At 38.9% G+C, this 27,733-nt stretch overlaps 1 protein-coding gene across 1 annotated transcript in view; it reads left to right on the plus strand.

The window, feature by feature from the left end:
• The window catches only part of ST6GALNAC3 (ST6 N-acetylgalactosaminide alpha-2,6-sialyltransferase 3), a 214,314-nt gene that overhangs the window by 94,712 nt on the left and 91,869 nt on the right, over window positions 1-27,733 (plus strand). Inside the window, exon 2 of the mRNA XM_059854042.1 lies at window positions 3,777-3,971. Within this exon, the coding sequence (XP_059710025.1) occupies window positions 3,777-3,971 (195 nt within the window). The remainder of the gene's footprint in view (window positions 1-3,776; window positions 3,972-27,733) is intronic.

A 27,733-nucleotide genomic window follows, 5' to 3' on the forward strand; every position in this document is an offset into this window, starting at 1 on the left:
TTAGATATAAATTGAATGTGATTCATGCCTGCTAGTTATTGATTTTGATATACATGCTAGACAGAATGAGCTTGGTGTCTGAGAAACAGCTGACACCCAGAGTGGGATGGTGCTGTTGTGGGGTTGAGTAAAAAGAATTAGAAGAAACTGTTTGGTCTTAGTGGGAGCTTTTGGCCCAGTGGGGTCTCAGGTATTGCAGTTCATGCACTCTGATCTCAACTTTTTCTTCTTCTACCACTTTTCTTTTTTAAACTGGGAATGAGCCTGTAGGTGGACTTAGTCTCATTAATTAAAGGTAAACTCCTTCCCTCTTCTGCTAGAGGATCCTGTATTCTTGAGAAGGGTAATTTTGTTCTTGCCACTGCCATCTAGGCTAGTCAGGTACTATAGTGACTGAAATAAAGTGTAACAAAAGCTAATACACCATGCAAGTCATCCAGGTAAGAAACTCTTTAACATATGTCTTACTGGGTACCCCTCACTGAGTATGTGAAAAAATGGGAAACATTTAAAAGATGTTTATAACTGAACATACATTTCTTATGTAAATGTTGTCAATATCAAAATGCCGACATTAGATTAACTAAAAAAAAAAAAAGGATTGATTGAGATTTATGCACAGGATATGTCCATGTTAGAGAAACATTTATTTTCTTGAGAGACAATTTGCATTCATGAGAACTGAAAATTAAGAAGGAATAAGATTTGTTTCTCTGCAGACTCACTAATTAGTGTTGGTTAAGCTCTCCCAAATGATAGGATATGTGAGTGTTTAAAATGTTGATGCAGACAAATTTTGAGACAAATTACAATTTGGTATTCATCCCTGTGTATGTAGCTTCAGACTTCTCTGTCATATCCCAATGACATGTAGAATTTCTGGATTCTCAAATGCTAAATTTTAAGTTTTATCTGAGGACCAATAACAAAATCCATTTATCTGCAGTAAAGGAGATTTTACAAGAAGCAGTTAATGACAAATAGCACCTGGGTTTGTTGTTTTGTTCGTTCTTTTAATGAGCAGGTAAAGAACATAGGGACTTAAGGGAATCAAATTACTTTTAGAAGTGCCCTGTAGAATACTCGTGGCCACTGATCAAATTTCTTTACTTGGTGCTTTAAGAAAGCTCAAACTCTAAAAAGTATGTGCTTTGGTGTTTTTTCAGTGTTTTTGCTGTGAAATTTATGGAGCCACTGAAATGCCAGTTTGCAGCAGTCTTTCCCACAGAGAATGCCTATTGTTGGATCTCGTGCCTTCAACAAAAATTGCAGGGGAACTGAATACTTAATACCAATGTCCTTTGTACAAGTTTATAAGTAAACACTGGGTTTGCATATGGCTAGATTTTTCTTTTGCCAAAACAATTTCAACAGATGCCTTAATTCTGTTCTGTTGTAAAAATTCCTTTCTCTCATTTGAATGTTCTTGTTAGTGCAAATTCTTTCTGGCTAAGCAACACACAGAGAAAACTCTTTGCTGTTTTCATTTTCAAACAGTATTTTCTTACATAAAAAACTAAAAGGCCATGTTTTTTCTTTCATCTGGTAGTACAGTGCATTTAAGGAAAAGAAATATAAAAATCAGGTGGCTTCGTAGTGAAGGCAAAATATTTAGCTACACAATCTGAATTTTTCTCAGGACAAGGGCTGTTTAGAACAACTCTCAGTGAGAAGTACATAAAGCTGATTGCACTATTTTCAAGTTCAGAACAGATTTGCACGAAATAAAGGAAGTAAAAAGTGATATTCAATAAACCAGGAAGATAGGGTATGTGGAAATCAGGTAGTAGCATCATACAAGCAATCTTGCTTCCTGCTGTGGATGTTTTGATTGAAACATGCTCATGTAGTGGAATGAGACTCTAGATTAATATTTGCAATATTTTAATTCTGATTTGCAATAAATAATATGACTAATCCATGCTCCCTCTCATTGCTTTATGATTATCACTTGCACTGCACATCTTGGCTGCTTTCAGCACTTACAAGGCTCTGATAAATAGCTAAATGTTTCTGACTCCATCTGCTACAAAGAGAAGTGACACAGAAGTGCTCCCCAGCCATTTTATTGCAATTTAATGTAAATCTGTTATAATGCAGATGATGAAAAGTGCAGTGGCTTCCATGAATTCCGAGAGCTGCGATTGGGTTGTGGCTGCTGCGCTGCCCTCCGAAGATTTGCTGGGTTTAATTTTACATTGCACAGCCATTAGCTGGCTGAGGTTCCTCACTGAATCACGCTGCCACAATACTTCTTCATCCTCCTCTTCCTTCTCTCCTCACAGTGACCTCCTTCACCCAAGTTTTCCAGCCCAGTCTCTCGTTGCTTTTATCTCATAAATTGTAACCTCCCAGTACATCAGAACGCAGAGCCGTGCAATTGACCCCTGCAATGGATTATTTTGTTAACTCTTTTTGTGGGAATATCATAACATCCCTTCCCATTTGCTGTGGGCTCATTGTGATTCTCACTGTTGTGCAAGGACAGATTCATCTTATCTGGCTGCAAGGAGAGCTTGCCTTTACCATGGCATCACATGTGATCTTATTGCCATCATGTAAAATAAGTGATGTTAAATGTGTTCTGTGCTGGTTAGTTGGGAATTAGCTGGTTGATGGGAATTGGGTGACCAGATTCTGTCATCCAGCAATAAGTGTTATTATATATTTATGTACAGGCCCTTAGGCAAATGATTTCCCCCCCCTGTATTTTCTGTAAATGTTACTGTTCACAATGATAGAATTACTTTCAGTCAAATAATTAAACTGTGGCAAATTAGGTAAACCTAGAATGCAATTAAAGTACAGTAAAAACAGATGTAAATGATAATTGTTTCCTTCCCACAGGGGAAATGTGAAAATAATCTTTTCAATAGAGTATCATATCTGGAATCTTTACACATGATCTTTACACATGCCAGCTGACATGTTTGTCCTTTAGTAATTTGTCTAGAAGTAATTGACTGCAGTATTTTAAAAAATAGCTAAAAATAAGGAGAACATCCTGCTTTCTCACAGGTTTTTCACTTGCAGACTGGGGAGTTACCCAGGGAAAAAGTTGTGATCTTTCTGTGATTACATTCTCCAGTCCACCTGACTGCATGGGCTAGAGGTGGAAGGGGAGGACTAATTACAGGCTTCAGACTGGATGAATTATTAGCAATGGAGATCGTCTTTGCAAAACAATAATGCCTTACTTGGTAAATTCATGAGCCTGGAATAAGGCAGAATGTGGTGCTGACTTCACCAACAATTTATTCTAAAGTATTTAAAGTTAGAGCATGAATTCTATTCCATGGAGTGATCTGTAGGGATGGTAATGTTTCCAGTAAACTTTGTGTGGTGTCACTGCTGATGGCATTTTCCTTTTGTGTGCTGCCATCCCTAGAAGATGGATGATTTTGAGTGAAGACTTTGGTGTGGATGTTTGCATAAAATCTTTATTCCAAATGCAAATAAAATTTAAAGTTGATAGATGTTTTTTGAACCTTAAAAAAAAGGTTTGGGTTTTTTTTTTTTTTTGTGAGAAAACTGACTCATTTGCAACCAGTTCCAAAAGAAACTCTGCAAACCTCTGAAATGCAAATTTATTGAAATAAAACAATCCAGTCACCTGTCTCCTTGTGCTCCTGCAGCAAGGTGACTACCAGAGGAATAATTTCACATAAAGCTTTCTCAAGTGTTTTTCCTTCATCCTCCAATTGAAGATATGTATATTTTTATTAAAACTGACTCTCAATTTTAATAATTTATTTCCTTTCTTCTTTTCATTACAGAGAAAGTCCATTGTTGCTGTGAGTTTCATTGCAGCATTCCTCTGTCTGATCATCGTTCGTCTCACAAATGAAGTAACTTTCCCTTTGATCCTAAACTGCTTTGGACAAACCAGAGTCAAGTGGATCCCATTTTCTAACAGCCAAAGGCAGCCTCTGAAAACTCATTATGGGTATATAAATGTGAAAACACAAGAGGTAAGACCTGGTTCCAACAGCCTGGCCAAATGGACCAGTGCATTTCTTTTTCTCTGATCCCATCCAATGCTTTTTTGCAACCTGCCCGGTGTAAAAACTGAACCAGGGGGTTTCTGAGCAAAGTGGCTATTTTAGAAGTCTCCTACCACTTAAATGACCTTTGAAATTTTTAAAATTTCTGTCATGTCTGCAGTGGAGAGAGCAGTGAGCTGACCTCAAAATCACCCTTTATTGAGTGAAACCTTGTTTATACAAACAAGAAAATATTTCAGATTAATTTCAATCCTTCAATCCCTCTAATGCAAAACGGAATTTTCTTGTGTTTGTTGTAATAAGGTCCTAAAAATGTTTCATTTTGCCTGGGCTTCCCAAATAAGAAGTAGCTCATTTTAGTTTGTATGGGCATGAAAAAGGAAAAGGGAGTGATATGTGAAATGAGCATATGTGAGTCTAGTGAATGTATAAAGCTAGAGGTGCATTAAAACTTGATAGCTATTTCAAAACTAGGTATATATTTGCATTCTGTACTTTAAAACTCATTGATGTGTATCTGCTTTGCAAAAGCCTTTCTGTGTGATAAAAATACTTGTCTGATGAAATTAGGCTTTACAGGGACTCCTCCTTTAAAGTGTCTTAGTTGTCAAAATTTCTTGTGCCACTGTTGGGTTTTGGTGGTGGTGGTGGTGCATTTTCTTCAGACTTTTCCTCTCTCTTTGTAATTTTTGTAAAATGGAATATTTCAAAATAAGGTAATAGAAAAATTGAACTCTTTCTATAGTTTGTGATCAGTTACAGTACTGTCAGTCATGAGAAATGCTCTAAGACTTCCATTAACTGCTGGGGGTTTTTTTTCGATAAAATTGCAGTTATTAATGAGTGAAATTCATTCACATAAAAGCTTTATAGAGAATAACTCAAACCAAACTAAAAAAGGTCCAACTCCCCAAACTTTTCCATAGCAATAAAAGTTTGAGTTAGGAGGAACTGTTTTTTTTGGGAGTAGGACTGAGTGGGATGAGATTTGAAAAATCTTATGAGATAATGGAAAATCAATTACTTGGTTAAAATGGTAGTGATTAGTAATTTGTATTAAAAAAGATCAGGAAATACGATGATGTGAACATTAGTGTTTATCTCAAGTAAAAAACAATGATGTGGCTGTTATTAGGTATGATCAGAATAATGCTGTAAAGACATTTTTCAAGGATGTTGTGTATTTGACTTGACACTGTAGTATTGTGGAATTTTTACTATTAAAAAGTCAGAAAAAAAAGATTAAAACTAGATGTATTGGAGTATTTAATATAAAATGCAAAGAGAGACATAATCCACAATTAAGGCTGTACATAATACAGGGTTGTTGCTATGGTTTCCTTGATTTGTAGCCATAGCAACAGCTTTGGGAAAACTGTCTTTATGTACAGTAAATATATTAGATTTGAAATACAAATAGATGTGAAGTGTTGTATATACTGGGCCACTATGTCTAGGCACATTTCAGCTTCCCTTTGGAGATACTTCTGAAATAGGGGATTCTTCACCTGGAAAATTTGCATCCAGAGCCCACCCTCACACCCCTCAGTAGGAGAAGATCTTGTAGTAGCCTTCCAGATGAGATCTCTTTTCCCTTTTCAATGTCCACAACTGAGGTGACTCCTTGAGATTTGTGGGAAGCTCTGCTGCCTGTTTTGCAATATTGCTGTCTCGCTTAATACATGAATTTTGACCTTTCAGTGAGAAGGAGGTATATGAACAGGATGACCTTTCTTTCCCTTCTTTCCTCCACTTTGTGCCTATGGATTTTTGGTGAGGGGTCCCATGAAATCTGTCTTTAGGAAATGTCATGCCTATCATGTGTTAGTTATTTTTATCCTATTCCTGGTGATTTTTTTTCATAGAAAATATTAATTTGATACGACTCCACAGTGGTTACCCAATTGAAACCTACTGGAATAAACTTCCCCCCACCCACATCAAGCTGATGTAATGACTCTTTTTGTATATCAGAAATGGGGAAGCAAATAAAAAGAAGCAGGTAGAGAAAATATAACCTTCCTCCTTCTTTCATACCACTCCTACTCTACGAAGAGCTCTAGCAAAATTAATGAACATCATGTATTTAAATTGCAGCATTATGACATCAATTTAAAATCCATTAGCAGTTTGAAACTTTATGCTAGGCAAGTCTAATAGTGTTCTTGGATATTTGATTGTGCTTCCTGAAAGGTGAATATTGAATAGATTTTTACTCTACCGTCGGTATTAAAATAATATAGCATTTTCCTACGTACGTAAAATCTGAAATATAGCTGCAATAACACTTGAAGCATAATTATAAAAGTATATTCAAGTACTGAACAATGATTAAAACTGTTCTTGGAAAAGGGTAACTTCTGAGATGACCTAAAATCCCTACATTAAACTGCAACTGTGAGATCTAATGGCTTCCTCTGAAATGAATTCTGAGGGAGCAAAGAGCCTTTGTGTCGTGAGCACTGAAGGATCCTGCGCTGCAGTGATGAGCACTAGATAAAAGGAATGTGCATTGTAGCACTTAAGGCTTCTTAAAAATCCTGTCATAACTGTAAAGCTCATCAGTACTCTATTGATATTGAAGAAATACATTTGGATCATATTGTCCCATCCCATTTTGTCCCTCACCTGAGCCGGCCTGAGTACAAGCATTAATTGCTCACCACTCGTGGCACACACAGCTGGGAACATGTGGGACTGGACTCCCTAAATCTGGTTCCTTTTTTGTTTTTTCCCTTTTTGCCAGGAGTTCTGTAGTAGAACTTGGCTTAAATGAATGCAGGTTTCCACAAATTAAATACCCCAGATATGAATATTAACAGGATGCTACAGACCTTTGTGTTGTCCTTTTCATTATTCTTTTCAAAACACAATAAATTAAGTGCATTTCAAAATCACCTGAAATATAGAGGAAAATTGACATAATATGGAGAAATATGGGCTGTGGTGTGGTCTCTGGCTGTAAGATGAGGCAAATACAATTTCACCAGCAGCAAAACCATAGTTGTCAACATGTTATAGGTAATCATTAGATGGACCCACACCAACCATAAGACACACCTTTCTTACAAAACTTGAAAAACTAAATTAAAATATCATAAGGAAGGCAAAGAAAATGGGGTTGATGTTTTAATATTGGTTCCTCTCCCAACATGGGAAGTAAGAAAAATTTTTCAAAAAGACTGAAATTTTATAAGAAATAATATAAAAATGTAAAGCTAGCAACCAGCCCGGGAAGGTTTGTTTTGCCTCTGTTAGTAATGAATGAAAATTACACTCTGAAGTGTCAGTGGAGAATATTGGAGAACAGCTTTAGGTTTCATCTCTGAAGAGAAGGTACCAGACCATGAACTTGAATGGTGTGCTCAGCTGACTCCAGAGATGCTTGTTTCATACTCTTCTTGGGAAAAACTGTGTCCTAGAGAGGCTAAAAAGCTGCATCAGCCAAAACTCCCTGTGCCAGAAAGTTACTTTAGTATTTAATTTCTGACACATGGATGACTTCTATCCTGTCTTTTCCTTTGGGATCTTGTTCTATGTTACAACTTAAGAATTCACAGGATATTTTGGTAGTAAAAGGTCATTTGCTTCATAGTAATTTATCATTTATATCCCTTCTAAGACACGGTTTCTTTATCACTGTTGCACAGTTACTCATTATTCCAGCCTCAGAAATAATGTAATAATAATAGTAATGAAAGTACAACTAAACCTGCAGTATCTTCTGAATATTTTTCTGCTTCTATTTTATAAATTTTTATAAAATTCTATTTTATAAATGATTTTCTTTGGAAGTATTGCAGAAGGATTAGTTACATGACACTTTACATGGCAGTCACTTTGCCTGTTCAGCTGAGAGGCATTCATATGGAGGGTTGATGGTTCCTGTCCCCCCTCCCCTGTTGTGCTTTCTAACTGTACCAGAGCTCCCATTCCTGGCTCTGGGAGCCACAGGCACACACTCAAAAATAAAATTCCTGCCAAGGATTCTAATCACCAAATGAGCAACTCCAGGAGCACATCTTCTATTATAGAAATAGATCTCACTAAACAAATAAACCTCATCAGAATCCTCACTGCCCTCTTCCTCTTTCCAACCCTCCTTTGGCCTGGAAGAGGAGAGAATGATCCAAACAAGCTGCAAGGTCCACTTGAAACCACTCAGGCTGTCATGAACCTGCAGGAGAGAAGGGAGCACAGATAATGTGTGTCCTCAGTGGAGCAAATCCTGCCAGCTCAGCCATTTTCCTTCTGTATATATGGAATAAGCTTAGGTTTTTAAAGCTGCCACAACTCTGATGGTGTCTCATGAGGAAAAAGTCAAGTGCCAGGATAAATATATCAAGTATTCTATATAGAGGAATTAAATCTGCTCCACACAGAGCCTCAGTGTGATGAGTCAAGCAGTGCTGCCTGTGTGGCAGCTCTGGTTTTAAAAAAAAAAAGGCTAAGGGACTTGAGAAGAGATTACTATCAGCCAGTGAGCTGTGCCTTCAAAAGTCAATCCCTAAAGAACCTGGGCTGGTAGAAATAAATGTCTGCGATGCAGGCGTGGGCTGGACTGATCTGCTGAATGGAGCTTACAGGTTATATTGCAGAAGGTCACTGCTACCAAAGATTTGCCATCCACCTTGGTTATATGTAATTTTCAGAGGTTTCTTCCACCTTCTTGAGGGTTTTTTCCTACTGCTGCTGAAGGGTAGGGGTATAGTAGCTAACGTTAGTCTCCCTGTTGAGAAGGTGCCAGTTGTGTTCTCCATGTGGAAAGTTTGAACAATGTCTCCCCAAATGAGAGACACAACACCTAGAAAATTGACTGGAGATCTTCTGGAAAAAAAATCTGAAAAATCTTTTCAGAAGAAAAGCTGACTTTTGCAGTTAGCTAGCTTGATAGGCAAATTTCTGTCAGCAATGTTTTGTTTTAGTTTGAATGGTAGGTGGACCAGAAAAGTGAATGGAGTATTCTTTGGACTGGTAAAGAAAAGAGCAGAGAGGTTTGATGTAATGTATTCTTGAGTAAGACCAAACCTCTGGGGAAAAGAGGAAAGATGTAATGGGCAGGTGAGAGTGAGGCTTGTCAAGGGGATGAAGGGGCAACTTACTGATTTTACTCTGGATGAGAACTGTCTTCTGTTACCATGACATGATTTCAGCTTTTGTCAGTAATAGTTGGCAAATGAAGGATGGGCTGTTTTGCATTAGTGGCAGGCGAGGTGTCTCCTTGGTGTTGCAGTTCCTCAGCTGGGAGAGCAGTGCCCTCTCATTTCCTCCCTGAATATCCTCCCACTGCTGCTGTTTAAAAATGAGGATGCCTTCATCAAAAGAAGCCCAGTGTCAACCTCCTGAGTTTATACTTGGAGTCCATTTCTCACAGGGATTCAAGGTGTCTGTTGCAGCAGAGTGTCACAGTTCTGGATTTGGTGATGGCAGCTGAGGTTCACTTTGTGCTGGTGTATAAAATACACCACAGAATGAAAAGAGCCACTAAAAATGGAATTCTGCTCTTATAATCGTTCTTACACAAGGGCTTCCTGCTGGCTATGGCAATCAGTGAGTTCAGCTCTTTGAGCTCCTGCCCAGCCCAGCTATCCTGGCAGAGATGCACAGCCCAGGGCTGACCCAGAGCTATTAATACCTCCCTGCAGGGACCGCGTGCAGCCGCACACAGACGCGTGTGGGTGCACATGTAAACACAGCAGCTAGAACTCGCTCAGGAGACAGACTCCTAACTCTGACAGCCATGCCAGTTACTAGTTAGCTTTAAAGCCACAGCCATCTTCCTTGAAAGCCTTTGCTTTCCAAGTTTGCTCCCGTGGCCATCTGTCACAGCCTGCCTTTGGCAGCTTCAGGTTCTGCTGGGAGGCTCTGCGGAATTGAGCACAGAGTTCTGTTTTTTGTATTGTTCTCTGAGTGGGTGGAAAGTTTCATTCACATGAGCCTTGCCTTTTCTCTTAGGCTTTTTGTTAAGATTAAAATGTGAACCTTAAATGCAGATTTGAGCTGCTAATCTGTGCTATCTGCTCTCAAACCAGGATGGAACAGGGGGAGTGGTGTAAGTGCTGCATAGAGAGAAATGGGCTCAGAGACCCTCTTGGAGCAGATGCAAATTGTGCCAGCAATAATTGCTTTTCTTGGGATAGTTGCCCTTGTCTGGCTGAATACCTTAGTCTGTACTACCAAGTATGTGTTATTTGGTCTGTAAGAGACCTGTATAAATGTTGCATCCAAAACCTCATGCCCATTAATGGCGTTACTATGCTGGCGGTGTGTGCATCTTAGATCTCTACTTAATAGACTTACAGTATCTCTTACAAGGAGCTACATTTTCTGTGGGTGTAACTTCTTGTAAATTTTGTGTGCTTATCACCAATAATTTTGTAACTACCTGCAAACCAATAAATTGTATTCCCACCAATGTTGGAAAGTTCATTGCAAATGGTGTCTGTGCAGCTGCACCTGAAAATGAAGACCAATTCAATCTGGGGAGAGGTGGAAGGGAGAAAAATGAAGTTCTGTGTTACTTGCAATATTTCTTTCTTCCATCTTTATTTTTCTTTCTAATTTATATATTTTCTATATTGAGCTAGTCAGACATTACAGTAATCTCTCAGAAAAGCAGTTGCCCCATTAGATGAATAAATACCGTGTTAAATGAAAATCCCCAGTCAAGCAGAGAAATTACTTGAGTGATTTTGGGATTGTCCTCTTAATAACAACAATCCATCCTCCTTTTTAATCCCCAACCCCAGGGATGCACATTACTACCTTTACCTTTTCACACCAGGCAAGTCCTCTTTTCTGCAACTAACAGCATCATTTTTTAAAGTAGCGCTTCTTGAATTTGTCTTTAAAAGTTTCTTGTAGTTAGGACCCAGAGTTTTGGATTTGAAATTGATGAAAATGCTACCAGTCTTAGATCAATATTTCTCCAAGGGATGGAACCTGCTTTGTTCCTGTTAGACACTGAAAAGAGCACTCAAGGGTCTCACATTAGTATTACACCAGCCAAAGTGCAAGTTGGTTTGGGTTGATTTCCCTCTTTCTAGTTCAGTGATGCTACCACCCTCCCTCCTTTCTGCCTCTTTCAATGCTGGTACCTAGGATTCACATTTGTAAAGGGAAAAATATCATTTCTGGAGTGCACTAAGTTGAAAAAGTATATTTCTAAGCTTTTACAAAGATGCCTTCAGACTCCTATGAAATGCCTGACTGCATGCACAGGACTGACTCCAGAGCAGTTCCAGGGCAGGACACTGAAAGCTTAGATCAGCACTGGCAAATATCCTACAACAGAAATTAAATACCAAGGTGAAGGATAAAGTCTGGCCTTTAGGTAAAAACAATAACCCTGTATTTGATGACATACAGTGTCTTATGGAATTGATCAATGAATGTCAGTTTTGTTCTCAGGTGTTTTGTGTGTAATTGATTTTATTGATTTATCAACATTTTCCAGCTTACAATACAGTTTTTTGTGTCATTCCTAACATGTAAAAGATTTGTAATGTCAATCCTATTTCCTATTAGCTCTTCCTTTTTAGAGCCAGTTCATGTTGTCCAAAACTGCTGATTTTTCTTCAGCTTCCCCTCCAGTTTGGCTTGCCCTTTACTGCCAAGAATTTTTTTCCCTAGATCATCAGATTTCCTCTTCCTCCAAAATATATTACTATTTATGCTTTGAAGGCATAGATTGGAGATTTAGGAGATAAGAGGCCGTTCTTAAGCCACCTACTGCTGCATTCTGCTCAAGGTTTGATTCCTGATAGAGTCAAGATGTGGCCTCAGGATGAATATATTGATCCAGTCTTCTGGTAGCAGGCTTTGGAAGAGCATCTGGAAATAGGTTTCAAAGCAGAAGAATCTGTGGCCAAGTTGTGTCTCAAGTCAGAGTTGTTTTTAAGTTTCTCTCTAATGTCCTTCCTAGAACGGAGTGAGCCCAAAAAAATTTATTTGAAGCCGTGTCAGTGTTTCCCAAAGGCTGAGTTCAGCCCTTTTGGTGTTTCCAAGGCTGAACCGGCTCTCCGCTAAGAAGCCGAAAAATTGCCAGAAAAATGCAATTTTCTCAGACACATAGCAGATGGTGCTTCTTCATTAACTGTCTCCATGGCAGACCTTCAAAAAGTCCCAAGGAGTGCCTTGGAGGTAGTGGGATCATCCTTTGGGATCCTCCGTGCTGATGAGGTCACTCTGGAGCTGTCCTGTTCATTTCTGCTCCAGCTGACCCTTGGTGTAGAATGTGCCTTGTCACCATCAGTATCAGTGACAACGGGTGGAGCTGATGACATTATTGTAGTGCAAATAATGATGATTAGTGTTGATCTTTTACCCAGAAGGGAGTGGGCAGAGGAACAACCTGGAACTCTTATGAGCTTGCCTCAATTTCTGTCCTGCTGCTGATGGTAGACCAAGGTATTCTTGACTGCTTCAGGATCATCACGTTAGTAAAGGATCAATGTTTATGAAGAGCAAGTAACATTTTTTGATCAAGTTACTTATGGTCATGTTCAAAAATTAAAATGTTATAGTCATATTGATTGTCATAAAATGATTGTGAATCTGCTATCTCAGAGAGATCATCCCTTATCACCATTGTATTACAGCCAGAATTTTATTGTCAAAACAACAACAAAAATAATCTTTGCACTGCACTAATGCTTCATTCTGATTGACAAAGGATGAGGCAATCCAGGTACTGTGACAGCAGTGCTGGCATGTATTATATAATGATATATAGCAACTTCCATAGGCTGCCATTATTCTCTGTACAAATCCTGTCTGTCTTTGATAAGCACGTGTAACTCCTAATAAATTATTTTGGAGCTGAGCATAAGCATCAAGCAGAAAGGACTTTTGTAGGTATGGGGGCTGGTGATAGCTGAAAATGAGAAGGCAAAACTGACAGATAATTGTAGATGAGAAGTCATTTTCAAGCAATAGACAGGGCTGATATTGTTTCCCGTTCAAAATTAGTTGCCACCTCTGCTGGCTGCAGTGCAAGGTAAGTTCTGCTGTAAAATCGAAATCGTTTGATCATTTGTTATGTATAGGCTGTTGATAATAGCATAGGAACCAGCTCCCTCCACTTGCTCTTAAATGGCTTGCTCCCATTGTGGTGGGTGTTATCCACTCTTCATTTCCTGGGGAAGAAATGGCCCTCTGTGAGGCTGTTTATCTGAATAGCACAGAAATAATTTTCTGCAAACATAACTATTACCATAACAGAACCCTTAAAAAAAATTACAGTGACACTCTGAGTTTTCTGAGATTAGTGTCTTCCTCTAAGGTCTCTATTTCCTCTGGTATTACTTCCAGTCCTGTTCACTGAAACTACAGTGCTTGGCTGCCACAAATAGCATGAATAATGCATACATTTTTCTGCTAGTTTCAGTGTGTGCTAAATAGTTTGATATACAAAAAAATAAAATCTAGAGCTGAAAGAAGCCAGTTGGCCCTCATCATCCTGCTAGTAGGTGATTGACCCACGTTCCACGTTATCTCAGATTTTAACCTGCCTGTTGCTATAATTGCAATTCTCAGGCCTTTACCCACATCCCTTAGAAGATCATGTGGTACCACTTCAGTATTTCCTGAGATTGAGATATGACAAATATTACAGCTGTCTGTACGTCTTTATTTCCTGTTTCTTTAAAGATCTTAGATGCTTCTAGTTCTTATTCTCTTTGTTCTTCCAGTGTGTATGGACACTTGCAGTTTCACCTTTATCACCATGTTATCAAGCGAAATGCTCCTTTATGTTTCCTAAATCATCCATAGGAGGAGCCCACTTCTTCCTCACTTCTTGATGTTCAGTTTCCTACAACTCTCTGTGGGATTGAACTGTAATGGAAGAGAGGAGATGACATAACATGGTCCCTCTGTTTCTAGATATCCAGTTACCTTGGATTTATTTTCCTAACATGTCTTGGATCCTTTTCCATGAGATGAATTGTTTCATTGTTTTCCAAGGTGGTGCTCACCATGTGACTTCCCTCATATTTGTGCACTCTTTTTGCAAACACCATTTCTTTTCTCCTGAAGATTGTTTGTAAAAATAAGGCAGATTTAGCAAGGAAAAGATGACAAATATGGTATTGTAGGATGCCAATTAAAAAAGGTATAGCACTAAAAGGCAAAATGATTTTTTTGCTGGTTGGTTGGTTTTTGGTTTGTTGGGGTTTTTCTCCTTAGTCTTATAGTGGTTGAAGTTATTCTTGAAAATGGGATTTTTGGTCATAATTTTTCCCTTTCAGTCTGTAGTAGTGTTTTTGCAGCTTAAATGCCCTTTTTCATTAGAGGAACAGTTTTCATAATGAAATAAAAGGATGGATCTGTTAAGAAATTAGAGTTTCATTTTATGTTCAGAACACTTGATTTGTATATACATTTGTATTTCTTGTACATTCAGATTAATTGTTCAATTATCTAGGAAGCTGTATTCTGAATTCCTGAAAATCTGTCTTTTTATCAGTCTTTAGTAAATGGAAGAATGCCTCTAGTAATTTCCCTTCACTCACTAAGCATGTAATTTTTCTTTGAAAAATCTAGTTTGTCTGGCAAGATCTTTATAAACATAAATATAATTTTAGCAACTACATATCACTAAGAGGCATTTCTGTGTTAGATGTGTGAGTAGATATTATTGCATAATACATCTTAAAATCTGTTTGAATTTTTAAATTGCTAGAGGATTCATGAATGTATTTTTTTTAGTTTCTTTCCAATATGCGTATCTGTCTATACAACACTTGGTTATTTCTGGATGCAGTGAAGTATTTATCCACCTAAGGATGTCCAAGAGTTCATCTACTGTTTTGTATTTGAAACAGCATGGTTTTTAAAAGTGCTCAGTGCAGAGGCAGTGTCTGTTATTTAATGATTGTGGTGATTTGAGAGGGGAAGGGTTTGATTGTGTGGTTAGGTTTGCTCCCAGTACCACTTGAAGTGAAACCTCAGGTTTTCATGCTTTGTGGAACCTGGGTGTGTGTCTGCAAGATTCCTTTCCTGTTAAATGGGTGCCTGTTTTGGCAGGTTCACAGCCCAAATCCTGTCAGCCTTTGCAAAGCACAGGTCACAGCTCCATGCAATAGCTGTAAGAGCAAAGGAGCCTGAGCAAGGTGAGGAAACACCTGCATCTATTCAGCACATCAGCTGACCCAGCCCTGTGCTCAGAGACATTTAAGGCTCCCATGTTTTGCCCCTCCATAACAGAGCAGTACCTGCTAATCTCTAATATTTTCAGCTGTACTATAAGGTCTATTGTGAAAGGATGCCCAGTTTATTTTTGCAGCAGGAAATGGACTTGGCATGAGCTTTGGTCCATAGGTAATAGGTTCTTGAAGGCTCTGAGTGTTTCTTTCAGCAAAATGCTAATCTGGTAAATTGGTACATTTAACAGTCATCTGGAAATGCACCCTTTTGTGTAATATGTAGTTGATTGTAACAATTATGGATGCTATTTAATGGTGCCATCCTTAAACTTTCCAGTGTGATACTGCCTAGAGAATTTGTTACTGATGAAATCATTATAGTGTTATAGAAATGAAATAGGTTGTTGCTGAAATTACCCTCAAAATCTAATTGTAACTTCACTGGAATTTTTCCCATGATGGATATTAAGTATTTGTATATTTTTTTATTTTTATAGAAGCAGCAATTTTATTTGTGTGCTTAATTTTATTCCACTATCTACAATGTATATATCACATTTTCCTTCTTATTTCCAGTTGTGGTCAAACACAACTTTAGTCCAATTTGGTTTTTATCTGATACTCTTTTATTTTTATTTCTCCTGTCACATGAATGAATAAAGCAACATATTTCCTTTCTTGAGACTTCCCTAGGATTTCTCCAGTTAACACAATGAAGAGCTCTATTTTATGAATACCTGAAATTATGCAAGTCTTCTCAGTTTCCTTGTGAGGGCTTTCTTGGAAAGAAAAACATATTTTACAATTTCTGGCCTTCAAATCAATTCAGATTTCTTTTTTTTTTTTTTTTTTTTGATCAAATCTCTTGTTGTACCCAAAGTTTGCTTTCTAGGCTTGTCTTTGTTTCAGACAGTGTCTGATTTAAAACCAAAACAAACTAAGAGGAGAAATCTTCTTCTTACTTGTTTGTAGTCCATGAGCAATAGATGAAATCCTTGATCACAGAGGGAGATTTCAGTGACTGCCCAGGTTCCCAGGCACAGGAGCCCTGCTCCCATGACACTCTTAGGTTATCTCTATATTGTTCTAGCTCTTACTTAAAAGATGTGATATTTCACTGCCTTCAGAGCAGCAGCCTTACATTCATCAGGAGTTGTGCCATTCTTGCTTTCTGCTCTTGATCTTACAATACAGATTGATCCTGTAAGAGATGAAGAAATACCCATGTCTGTTCATCAGATTCTGCCCCTATAGTCACAGAGAGGGTAAATGGCCACCAGCCACCACTTTTGTCACCAGCCGTGGTGCAGAAATAGCTTTTACTTCCCATGCTCATGCTTCTTGCATTTCCCCCTCTTCCTAAAGCAGCAGACTGACTGAAGTACACCTAATTTGGTAGTTATTGTTGCAAATTTTCCATCAGAAAACTGCAAATTCATGAACTCAAGGTTCTAAACATGTTCAAGATAGGCCCCATCTATACAAAATGTAATCAAGTGTACTTGACCTCTGTGCTGTCATTGTTCTTAAAAGCAGACTGCCCTTTCTCCTAAGCAAAGAAAGCTTTGTAGAGTAAGGAGGGAAATATTGTTGGCATGGTTTGGATAGCCCCATGGATTTCTATTATTTTGTTTAACATTTCCTTCCAAGGATTCTCAGATACCCAAAGCTGCTTGTTAGAAGCAAATATTTCTTAAAGCCATCGTGCTTATGTCCTACTGTTGAGAAAAATGCCATGGAGCTGTTACCTCTCACCCAGGTGGTCCCCACTGATGGGCAGCAGTGACCTTGCTCTGGTGTCTCATCTGAATGCAGGCAGCTCGAGCTGTGCAGAGACATCCCCCAAACCTCTGCTGCAGTGTCAGCGTTGGACACAAGCCCATGTCTCAGTCAGAGATGTGAATCCCTGACCTTCCAGTGGAGAGGCAATAGTGCTGCCAGCTGTGTTATGCTGACAGGCAAAGGACTTGTTTTTGAGATTCAGAAGTGAAGAAATTGGGCTTAACACAGCGCAGAGTTCTAACTGTTCAAAAAATCGAGCAATAAGCCCCAGACAGTCTTCAGTTTCCAAATTATTTTGTTTTCCAGGTTGCTGGGAGTAATTTGCTTCATTAATGCAGTTCTGCAGCATGAGCTATTTAAATTTTATCCCAGAATGAGTTCTTTTAGCTGAATAAAAACCTTTTGAAAAAGCTGATTCATGTCACAGTCACAGCTTTAAATAGAGCAGCTCTGGTTCAGTGGCGAAGCGTTGGGGTCAAGGTCCGCGGTGTGCGTTCTCTGAGTGCCGTGCATGGATTTGCATGCACACAGCTTGCATTAGCACTAACACAATTTGTGCACGTGGCCCCTGAGCAGCAGTTTAGCAAAGTAGCCCTCAATAGAGAGGATATTTACAGCACTGAAGCTCATGTTGGGAAATATGAACAGCTGTGCTCCAAACAGAAAACACACATCTGAAGTAAGACAAGCATACTGAAAATTATGTCCTGGCAGTTAACGTTTTTATTTATACACACTGCTAGGCAAAACTGAAAGGAAATAGCGTTCTTTCAGGATTCGTGTGTTTTGCAGAGCTAATAGGAGAAAACATCTGTCATCAGAAAAGATTTTTGCTGATGATAATTTTTTTTCTTGCTGCATTTCCTGTAAGCGTTGGTACAAAAGAAATACAATTAATAAGTAAATGCTCTGCCACTTGCTAATTATGTTTTACTAGCACTGCGATGGCCTCTCTATACTTTGAATACTCGGTTGAAATCATTCCTCTAGAACATTTATTTGCATAGAGTTTTAGATTTAAGTATTTTGAATTTTCAATTCTAATATCTCAGCACCTGCTGTGCACAGAAAGTGAGCACCTGAGAAAGGCATTATCCATCATGCTTTTATGGGAACTGTGTATTTACTTGCATAATGTCTAGAGCTGTCTGGTAGCTAAATCCACGCCAAGTTAAGAGGACTTTGCAAAAAGAAGTTTTAATTAATTTTAAATTTGACTGATGGAGCACATGCCAATTCCTCAGATTTCCCCAGCTGGGCTTCCCTGGAATTGACGTGCCTGCCTGCTCCCCAGTCCCTGCAGGGTCACACCTGCAGGGTTGGAGGCCTCGTTCCACTGATCCCCATGTCCAGGGCTCTTGCAGGAGGCATGGTAATTCTCTGCATGGACCATGCTGAATACTTCCCCATCACAAACAGCATTACCTGTGGAGAGGCTTTCCTTCAAAAACACTACTATAGCAAAGCAGTTCTGTTGTGCAGATTGGCAAAGTGAGACCTTGAGGTTGTTGTTTACCTGAGACATGGAGCAGGTCAGGGGCAGGACAGACCACAGCTCAGGGCTCCTGAGTCCATAACTCCAGACTTTTATTTTGCCTTGCTTCTGGGGTGGTGGCTTGTATGTCCAGGGAATAATTTGTATTGCCAAATGGAAAACTGGTGGGTGAAAGACACAAAAAGCAGTTTAGAACACAGTCTTGATAAATACCACTTAATTAGTTTACATAATGAATTTTGGAACATGACTATCTGTTAGACAAAAAAATTTGGATGCTTCTTTAATATGATTATATTATTTCTTAATGACATATTAGTTGGTCAGGGGGAAATATTTTCACTAGAGCTAGTTGGAAAAATATTTTCCCAATAACAATTATGGCATTATAATTACAAAGGAAAAATAGTGTGGCTCCTGAAGTAGAGAGTGGTGTTCTGCTGCTGCCATTACTGCTGTGTTAGTTCAACTGACTGAAATCTGTGTAGAGAACAGGCAGGTTCTGGCCCTGCTGGACAACACAGGTGTCACTCTCATGCTGAGCACAGGTTTCTTGGCTTTTTAAATATCCTTTTGTACATTTGAGTTTGACATAATACTAGTAGGGTTGCAAAGTCAAGGTTCAGGAACTGGAGAATGCCATAAATAAAATCACTTGTCCACTTCTGATTCAGAATTCTTTGATGTATTCATGGCTCTGCAGAGTGGGATAACTTCAGCCTCATTCATTGTCCAGATTTTACCTTTTTTGGTGCTGGGTGGAAATGTTTAAAGAAGTTGCTAGGACTACTGCCTCATTTGCTGAAGAAATAAAATGTGTGAAGGAGTTGGGACACTACAGGAATGGAAGGCAAGGCTGTCACAGTCAAGTGTTAATGCTGGCTGCTGTATTTTATTGCCTCTGTTACAGAATTTCCATGTGATTCCAATCTAATCAAGCCATGTTTTTTACTAATTGTGTGTGTTTGCTTTCTGAATGCTTAGTTTGAGACCCTTGGGTCTGATTTATGAAGCACAGAGATAGCACAAGTCAATGAAAACAATTTCAACATATAAATTACCAGAGAATTCTAATTGCTCCAGGTTCTGTATACCAGTGAGTGTATTCTTCTTAATTTAAATTAAAACTTTCACTTAAATTTCTCAGACCTCTTTAGTTGAAGAGGGCCAATGCAATCTTTCCTGTCTCTCTTTAGAATGGTATTTGAGAAGGGAGGAGCTACTGTGAGTAGTGAACGACAGCCCAGGCAGAAATTAATAAGTCTCAGAGCAGGGTGTGAATAATGCTCAATAAATGAGGCATGGGGACACGTTGACTAATAACAAGAAAACAAAGGCATTGAGTAGCTGCTCATTATGTCAGTCACTGCAGGCAGGGGTCCAGTGGAAAAAATCGTAGGTGGTCGGGTAATTAAAGATGGTATCATAGTGCATGCACACAAGGTTGCCCAATTAGGGCCGCACAGCAACTCTAATTCTGACACTTCCCTAAATTTTCAGTGCTTGATTTTACACATTTAATGTTCCCTAGCATATTTTTGGTGTATTTACATATATACGCTCCCCCATTGCCTCCTTCATTGCCAAACTGTTAATTAGGTAGAACTACTGAGAAATGCAGTTGGATAAACAGGGCTTTGCAATGAGCCTTGGATATCATGCTGCAGAGCAGGAAACCTGGGGCTGCCAGAGCTTTGAAGGGTTTACATCGGTGGTAATGAATTTGTTTTCTTTGCTTAATTATTTTTAGGAAGTAATGTTTGCAGTGCAGTCTGTTTTCTTACTCCCTATGTTAGGTTATTTCTAGGCCTTCATGGCTGATGATGGTCTGGATGAAGCAACTTTTAATGAGATGTGTGTTCATAAGACTCTTCTCCCGTGGGTGTGAGTGGCCTTTAGCTATGGCCCTCATTTAAAACACGAATTTTATCTCACCCGCATCTTTTGGAAACTTGTGAACTGCAATTAGATACTTTGGCTTTCAAGTGCAGCTTTCTGTTTGGCATTACCTGCCTGTATGATGTGGAACTTTTCAGAATATCACAGAAGAACAATAAAAACAGAAGTAGAAAAATTGAGAGACTGAGAAGGGAGAATTGAGGGACAGGAAAGTAAATAAGCTTTATTGAGACTTTTGTCTTCTGCATGCATATAAATTATTTCCATGCTTCAGTGATGCTGTTCTCTGAGCTGTTCCACCACAATTGCACTGGAAGTGGGACTCCAATACTCTGAAATTTGGCCTCACTTGAGTGTCAGTATGACCAAGGGTTGAGCAAGGGCTGTGCTCCCTGTGCTTCCTGGCTGAGGGGAGATGCCTGCATGCCTCAGTTGCTGTTGTCACACACTTGGTCCCCTTCACCCACCTGGCTAAGCACAGGGGCAAAAGGAGGGATATGGGGTGAGTGAGAGCCACCTTTGCCAGCCTCCATTCCTGCAGGCACCTCCTTTGCAGCAGTGCCTGTCCCCCTGCATGGGCTGTCCCTGAGAACGTGCAGAGTTAAAGCAGTCTTGTTTCCTGAATGTAAAACTACATTCTTACATTTCTGCTCCTGCTAGATCTACCAGAGGGACTGCTGGTGGTGTTGGGTAATCTTCAGCATTCATGGCATCAAAATACAAACCCAGGTGATAGATTCAGGATTAAAAAGCCTGAAAAGCTGAGCCTTTTTTTACCTTGCCCTGTCTTGATACTTATAACTCAATTAATTTCTTTCCCTTTTCTAAGATTTTACCTGAGTCAAAAGGTGTCATTATGGTGACAAGAAATCACAAATAAAGGTGTCTACATTATGTGTCAAGCTGTGCTGACATCATCTTTAAAGCACTGTTTCTGTTTTTTTGCAGAACCAGTTCTTGGACTTAGAGTCAAATGTGCTATAATTAAACATCGATTCACAGGACTGAAGGAATTTTTTTTCTGCTTTAAGGAAATGGATTTTAGGCAAGTAATGGAACAAAGGAAGCACAGTGTAACTTTGGTTTTGTGTCAGAAAATAAGCTGCAAGTGACCTTTTACTTGCACCTAGAACGTAACATTTATTTTAGTTTTCCATTAGTATTGTCTTTAGTTGTATCTTTTTCTTTTGATGTTTAGCATACATGAATTCTGGCCTTTCACAAACTGTCTAAAGCTGCAGTGAAAATAGATGGCTGACTCTGAAATCATATTTACTCTTTTATTGCAGTTTTCATATCAATTTTACCAGACTTTTACCAAGCTTTCTATTCTTATAAACCCTTTTCTTTTAGAAACTGTATGAAAATAATTTGGCAATCAATCACATTATAGCATACCCTCATATCAGGAAGCCTTTTGGAATATTTTGTTGACACTTAGGTTGGTATGGCTCTGAGAGTCATAGCATTTATGTAAACAACAAAAGTTTTTCAGAACCGTTGCTAATTTGAGCTCCATGGCTGAATGTTGTGACCCATATTTTCTAGTTAAGGATTTGTAGTGTCACATTTTCCTGTCACTCCTGTTCCTGTGAACTGAACTCAGTGGCACAGAGAGCACAGATAGTCAGATGATAACAAACAAGGACGGTGGGTCCAGCCCATGTGTCCTTACCCAGAACTTAGAACACAATCTGCTGCTGCACGTAGGGTTCTACAAGGAGCTGCTCTTGTAGTGTCCAAATGCACTCACATTACACTGCCTTACACTGTTTAAAACTCACTGCCTCGGAGGGACTAGGAGCATTTAAGTGCTTAGACAGACAGAAATGTCCTCTGTGAAATCTTTATTTCTCTCTGATACTTGTTTAGCAAAACACCTCAGCTCATGCTTAGCCCCAGATATATTTAACAGGGGCCTCATCTCAAACCAGATAACCAGACTGATTTTTTCATGTGTTTTGGAATGGATCCCAAAGCATTTAAGCACATGCTAAATTCTGTATTGGCTGAATTACCAAAAATTTGTAACAGATAAAAATTTTAAAGGGAGGTAGGCAATGCATGTGCACTGAAGGCAGTGAAGCTAGGAGACATTTACACTGCTTGAGTATTCCCTGAATTCTCTTTCCTTTCTTTTCTTTTTTTTTTTAACAGTTTGCTTCTATCGTAGAAACCTGTGATTTTGGTTGATTTCCTGCTGTATTTTTCATCCACAGTAAGCATCCTTCTTGCAAATAGCAGCTCAGGATTCTTACTGAAGTATTTGCAACATGGTCCTGCTCTGTGATGGTTTCAGAAAGTGACACCAATTGAAAATAAACTGTACAGTTGGCTTTAGTGTATAATTTATGGTAACCTTCAGATCCTTTCCTTGTTATGGATATTGTACTGTCCATTCCTTCCTTTTATGATTCAGTCTCTGTGATTTTTACTACCATTCCATCTCAGAAGCTTGCACTTCACCATTCTTTCTTTCTTTTTTCTTTCCAACCCCTTTGGAAAACATGGGTTTAATCTTTCAAAATTAACTTGGATTTGTGTGGCATTTACAAATTTTCATTTCTTGGTTAGCTTCCCAGAACATGGGCTGATACCTATAGATAATTAAAAAAAAACAAAAAAAGAAAAAAAAAACCACACCAAAAAAACCAAACCAGGGCAACCAAACAAAATAACAGAAGTCAGTCTGAATGAACTGCTATCCCTCATTCTGGTGCAATTTGGTGTAATTATCTACACTGTGGATACAGAGATGTTTGAGTATAATACTCAATACAGTATAATACTTGGCCACTCTTGTGTGGTGATTGCACAGAGCTTGCTGATGTTTTGTCCCAAAGCTATGATTTCAGCTCTCCATAGTCTTGCATTTAAAAGCAGCCAATTGAGATCAGCTCCTGTGGACCTGAATCTTTCTCTTCAACTATCTGTGCAGATAGAGCTTATTACTAGCTTTATGCTAACAATAAAAAGCAATAAAATACATTTTAGCAGAGATGAAAATATGTAGTGAAGGCTTTAAAAAAAAATCTACATGCTCTTTGCATATCTAAGATATATATATTGTCTATCACTGGCAGAAAATACATGTTATGCTGGAAATTACTCTATTATGTGTAAGAAAGGCCCTCTGGCTAGCATGGAAGGTTGCAAATTCATGTCTTTCTCCTTAGCAGAAAGTTTGCACTATCCATTTCTATTTTTATGTTTTATTTACGTTAGATGCCCTGATTTATTTTCTTTGCAATGGCAAAAAAATTGTATTTAAAAAGCTCAAGTGGTTCTGGTAGGTACACATATGGCACTACACATTCTCTTCAGTAAAACCTTGGAATGTTCTGTTTATAGATATCCTTGTTTCCTTGTCTATGGAAAGATTTATAACCAGCTCTGTTTTCTGTCTTTTTCAATGCCATGTTTTCCTACTTTAGAAATCAATCTGTTAGATGAAGCAGTATCAAATCAGTTTTTGAGACCCAGAAAAACTACATCTAGCTGTACACCTTTTTCTTTGCTGAACAGCAAGAGGGTTTTATTACACACGGTCTTCCTCTCTTCAAAAAACCCACACAAACTCTCCTGAGTGATCTTTCCTGTGAGCACAGCTCAGCTGGGGTTGGTTGCTGGATTTGCCTCTGGGTTTGGAGGCTCTGGAGTTCATCCCCAAAGCAGAGTCAGCTAGTGTAGATTGCTCCAGGCTCTCTCTCCAGTTGTGCTTGGATGCCTCCATGGATGGTGACTTCCCAGCATCTTTGGGCAACCTGTTCCAGTGCCCAGCCACCCTCACAATAGGAAAGTTTTTAGTATGTTTGACTGGAATTTCCTGTATCTTGGTCTGTCACTGGGTATCACTGAGAAGAGTGTCCTTTCACCTCAGCTCTCACCCACCCCAGTCAGGTGGACCAAATCTTTGAACAGGACAAACTCTTTCTCTTGGCCTTTAAAGCTGTCAATTCAGACTTTCCCCCCTGAGATAGGATCCACAAGGTAAATATTGTATATTTATATGTTGTTTATGTTGCTAACTGTCTTTGAGACTTTGGCCCCTTATGTTCCCTGCCATCCCTGCCTACCTTCTGCCTTATTAGACTTCTATTCCCATTCCTTCCACCCTGCATCTGTCTGTGGATTCTCCCCATAGCAGTGAGCAAATGTTACACAGCACAAATAAAATTGCATAAAGATGAATGTTGCCTCAAACTGCAGTATTTTGGGATTGAGTGAACATAAGCAATAGCTGACTCCAGGGATAATGCTCCTGATTGTGAGAGGCCTATTCAGAAAAAAGTGCTATTTAAGGTGACTCTATTAGGCTTAGAGTCCAAGGGAGTGGGAGTTACATGTCATTTGTTATCCATTTCCTCCAAGACAAGAAAAATTTATGTTTGTTTGAGAAATGACTTGCTATCAGAAGTAACCCTGATGGCCTCTCCACCAGTTCAGAAATGGATATGGTTGCCAAAGTTCACACTTCTAAATTTGAAAATGCACCCACATCTTTTTTGCTCTGTGCTGTTTACTGCTTCTTCGTGGGGGTTGCTAATTACCACTCACCTGTACTTTTACACAGCCTTTAACAATACCTCCTGTTTATGGTAAAGGTGTTTTTAAAAAATCCATCTTGGTTTGAAGGATATCTGAATTCATTATTTCTCATGTATCATGCTTTTGGGGAACAGAATTGATATTTTTGTGCTCAGCAAAAAGGACAAAAGTAAAAAGTACAGTTATATACCAGAAGCAGTATCTCTCTTCAGCACAGCAGTTTTTCAGCAGAAACTTGTGCAGTCTCTTACTTTCCTTTGTTCAGATCTCTCTGTAGTGGCTTACAATTCACAGTGAAGGGTTCTTATTTCTGCCACTGGCATAAATGATTTACCCAGAATTTCAAGTTTATATTAGTGTTAAAGGAGAATTAAGTCCTTTGTCTGCATTATCAGACTGATACAAACTTGGGTGTGGGTATTGGAAATTTTTTCTTTTTTAATTGTCAGTGTTAATAGATTCTGGTAATACAAATAGTGCTCTGAAGATACAAGTAAATAAATGAAATAGTGGTGTAAAGGTTGTGTCTTAGAGAAAATCTCATCATGATTGTGCAGAACAGAGTGACCTTGTTGTGCTATTACATTAAATGTTTACAAGTGTAAAGCCAAAGATAGCACGCACACAAAAAAAGAGAATCTGATTCTCACATCCCAAAGCCAGTAATTGAATAATCACATCCCAAAAACTGAAGCACATCAGCATTTACAGTCTGCCTTTCTGAAGCCTGCAGTTGTTATTTTGCCTTACCAGCTCTCCCTCCCGTTGTAGCTGAGCCCCCTCTGTGTAGCTGTGTGCAGCTGGTCCTGTTTGCAGTGAGCTCTGTGTGAGTGCAGGATTTGCTTCCCATGCAGGAACTGCTGTGAACAGACTGATCTCTGTCAGAGGCAGTCATCCACTACAGTGACTGATCTGCAAATGTCGAGGCCAGCCTGGAGTTCTCTGGACAAGTTCAGCTGCGCTGATGGATGTGGAAATCTGGTGTAGCACAGTCTCTGCACGTGCATTTCCACAAGTGGTGGGTTGTGTTTGGTGGTGCACTGAAAGTCATGAATGACAAGACCTCTGTGAGGCAGGGGAGCCTCAGAGATCCTGCACAATACTCATTGAGGGTTATGGCCTGTGGAACCCTCTATCTGTTTTTACAAGTGATACAGTTACTTGATTAGCAGGTAAACTTGCAACAGCTTGGAGCCATGCAACCCATGAAATGCAGATTTAACCTGTGGGTTTCTCCTAGGCCAGTAGGATCATTCACCTTGCAAAGGCTTTAAAACATTCATAAGTGCTTTTCTATTGTCTACATTGTCAAAGGTAGTAGCCCCAAAATGCATTTCTTTACCATACATTGTGTAGGGTGTCTGCAGTAAGCAAACATATGTTTGCCTTCACAGGAGAATTCCACCAAGGAACTTCAGAGCACAGCAGGCTTATGCTCTGCAGTCAGAAACTTTCTGCAGAAGGTTCCTTTAGGGCTTCATTGCCCTGAGTAATTTGTGGCATCTGATTCATTTTCCCCTGGCAGCTATATATGAAGATGATGCTAACAATATGGCAAAGACTTTGGAAAAGTGTCAGGGAAGAGCTGATCAAAAACATGTGAAATTGCACACCCTCGGACTGACTTTAAAAGCAACATTTTTTTTGCAGATATAGAAATTCTTATTCTTTAAATACACATTCAACACTACAGTTAGTGTAGACATATCACTGTTCCAGACTATGATATGTACTTCAGGCAGCTTTTTTAAAAGTAACTCATACAAAATATTATTTATTTAAGCAGCCTTGAAAGCAGGGTCTAATTGCTTATCATTTGACAGAGCTTACAATAGAAAAGAATTTGACATCCTTACTCATGATGAGTGGTACTTTATTGCACAATTTCTCCTATTCTTTGTACTGAAAAAAAGAAAAGGGTGGCAAGTCTAGAGCTATTATAAACTATGAAGAAATACAGCTTTTACACAAAGACAGCTTCATATCTACTGTTGTCAAGAAGCAGAGGTTTGCTAGGAATGCTTCAGGTAACATTTGAATAGTTATACAGGAAAGAAGGGTTGATTTCAATCCTTCTATTGCATTTAAGCAGGATTTCAGCATAAATCATAAGAGGTGATGGGCTAGTGAATATTTGTATTTCAGTTTGCTTTTGCTGAAGCTTGAAGGTGAAAATCACAAGTGCATGACACTGTACTAAAACAACTGTTAATAATTAGGAAAATATTCTTGACTTTCTGAAATGTTTGAAGCTGTTACCTTTGCTGCTGCTGCCTTATGGATAACCTGATCTGTTCTCATTTTACTGATTTCTCTGTCTGGGGATCAAGGTTTGCCAAATTGCAGGTTGCTTTACTAGAACATGAGTTCCATCCATACACACACATCTGTCCTTGTACCTTTTTGCTAGAGGATGCCTGGATAGCTGCTTTTCCATGCAGTGCAGAGCACAGAGCTGAGCTAGAGACTGCAGCACAGAACATCCCCTTCTTTCTTTAGTGCCACCCAGGAAGGCTAAGTTGTGAAGTACTGTGTGCACATCAACTTACTAAAACTCACAGAATTGCAGAAAACAGGATAAGAAAGGACTTCTGGAGATAGCAAGTTTGTAATTGTGCCCCTGGCAAGACTTTTTATAACTATGTTTTCATAAAGAAAGCTGCTTAAAGTCTAACCCAAATCTAGCTAGCACCCTGCTAATGTAGAACAGACGTGAAGATTCCTTTGCAGCATATTTTACATATTTGGAAACATTTATCACAGCTTCTTCTCATTCTCCTTCTCCTTCCATTGCTGGTAATTTTTCTGTGGCATGGATTATTCTTTTTGCTTTTTCTGGCTTTTCAGCAACAGATCCA

Source organism: Haemorhous mexicanus, chromosome 9 (assembly GCF_027477595.1).
Source record: "Haemorhous mexicanus isolate bHaeMex1 chromosome 9, bHaeMex1.pri, whole genome shotgun sequence".
NCBI classification, from domain to species: domain Eukaryota; kingdom Metazoa; phylum Chordata; class Aves; order Passeriformes; family Fringillidae; genus Haemorhous; species Haemorhous mexicanus.